This window comes from Etheostoma cragini, chromosome 23 (assembly GCF_013103735.1).
Source record: "Etheostoma cragini isolate CJK2018 chromosome 23, CSU_Ecrag_1.0, whole genome shotgun sequence".
In the NCBI taxonomy this organism is placed as follows: Eukaryota; Metazoa; Chordata; class Actinopteri; order Perciformes; family Percidae; genus Etheostoma; species Etheostoma cragini.
The window spans coordinates 766,697-767,953 of record NC_048429.1 but is presented as its reverse complement, the minus strand read 5'-3'; the positions used below and the strand labels follow the sequence as shown (position 1 = coordinate 767,953).

At 46.7% G+C, this 1,257-nt stretch overlaps 1 protein-coding gene across 2 annotated transcripts in view; it reads right to left on the bottom strand.

Moving 5' to 3' along the window:
* Nucleotides 1–1,257, bottom strand: part of tymp (thymidine phosphorylase) — a 10,927-nt gene that overhangs the window by 1,438 nt on the left and 8,232 nt on the right. For both annotated transcript variants that reach the window (XM_034863133.1, XM_034863132.1), the window contains one exon: nt 543–770. In XM_034863133.1, coding sequence (XP_034719024.1) covers nt 543–770 — 228 coding nt within the window. The remainder of the gene's footprint in view (nt 1–542; nt 771–1,257) is intronic.

Genomic DNA, 1,257 nt, shown 5'->3' with positions numbered 1-1,257 from the left:
GGGAGAGAGAGGGAGAGAGAGAGAGGGGGGAGAGAGAGAGATAGCGAGAGGACAGAGTGAGAGAGAGAGAAAGAGAGATACAGAGAGAGATAGACGGAGAGGGAAAGACGGAGAGAGAGGGGAAGAGAGAAGGAGAACGTAGAGAGAGAGGACGGAGAGTAAGAGAGACATGGAGAGAGAGGGTAATAGAGACAGAAAGAAAGAGAGAGCGAAAGAGAGAGAGAGAGAGAAAGAGAGAGAGAGACAGGGGCGATAAAGTGAGCTGTGGATAAACTACAATCTGGACTCCATTTATGATTAAAGCTCCAGTGGAAAGAAAAAAAAACATGTAATTAAAAGAGAGTGAGACCTCTTCAAACGACGCGTTTTTAACTAGTTAAATTAATACAATTATTTAATAATAATAATTAACAAATAGGATTCAACATTTCTTTCTGCGGCCTTGGAGCAAAAGTAACGCTAGTTCACTAATAACGTTGACTGCACACACAGCCTGTGTGCCCTTCACAATAAAAGCTCCTCTGATTAATTTCTTTGTTTACCATCTGCAGGCGTCTCCAGGTGTCTCCGATGCTCCGCCCGTCTCAGGACGCTGTGGTAGTCTGCGTGGGCGGAGCACAGCGTCCCAGCGGCCTCCCGGCTCACGCCCTGAGCCTCCATCATGGCCTGGAACTTGGACAGAGCAGCTCCACCAATCACAGAGTCGGATATCCTCCTTCTGCCCTCTGATAGGTCAGACACCGAGCCAGTCATCTCCAGCAGCAGCCCGCCTACAGGAACAGAACCAGTACTCAATAAGAACTGGTGTCCTCGGGTCCAATTTGACCCATTTTTCAAAAGGTTTTTCAATATCAGAAATTTGGGTAAAAACATAACGAGGACGGTTCCATACAACGTAAAATAAATAATCATAAATTATTATTTCACTACAGAAAAATATAGAGTTGCATGTTTGACACGAAGACAACTCTAGGCAGGGCTGCAGTCAAGACCACCTTAGTCGAGTCCAAGACAAGTCCAAGACCAGGACTGGTTGAGTCCAAGACAAGGCCGAGTCCAAAAAGGTTAGAGTCCAAGTCTAGACCGAGTCCAACAAGGTTTGAGTCCAAGACCAGACCTAGTCAAGTCCAAGTCTAGACCGAGTCCAACAAGGTTTGAGTCCAAGACCAGGCCTAGTTTGAGTCCAAGTCTAGACTGAGTCCAACAAGGTTTGAGTCCAAGACCAGGCCTAGTCGAGTCCAAGTCTAGACCGAGTCC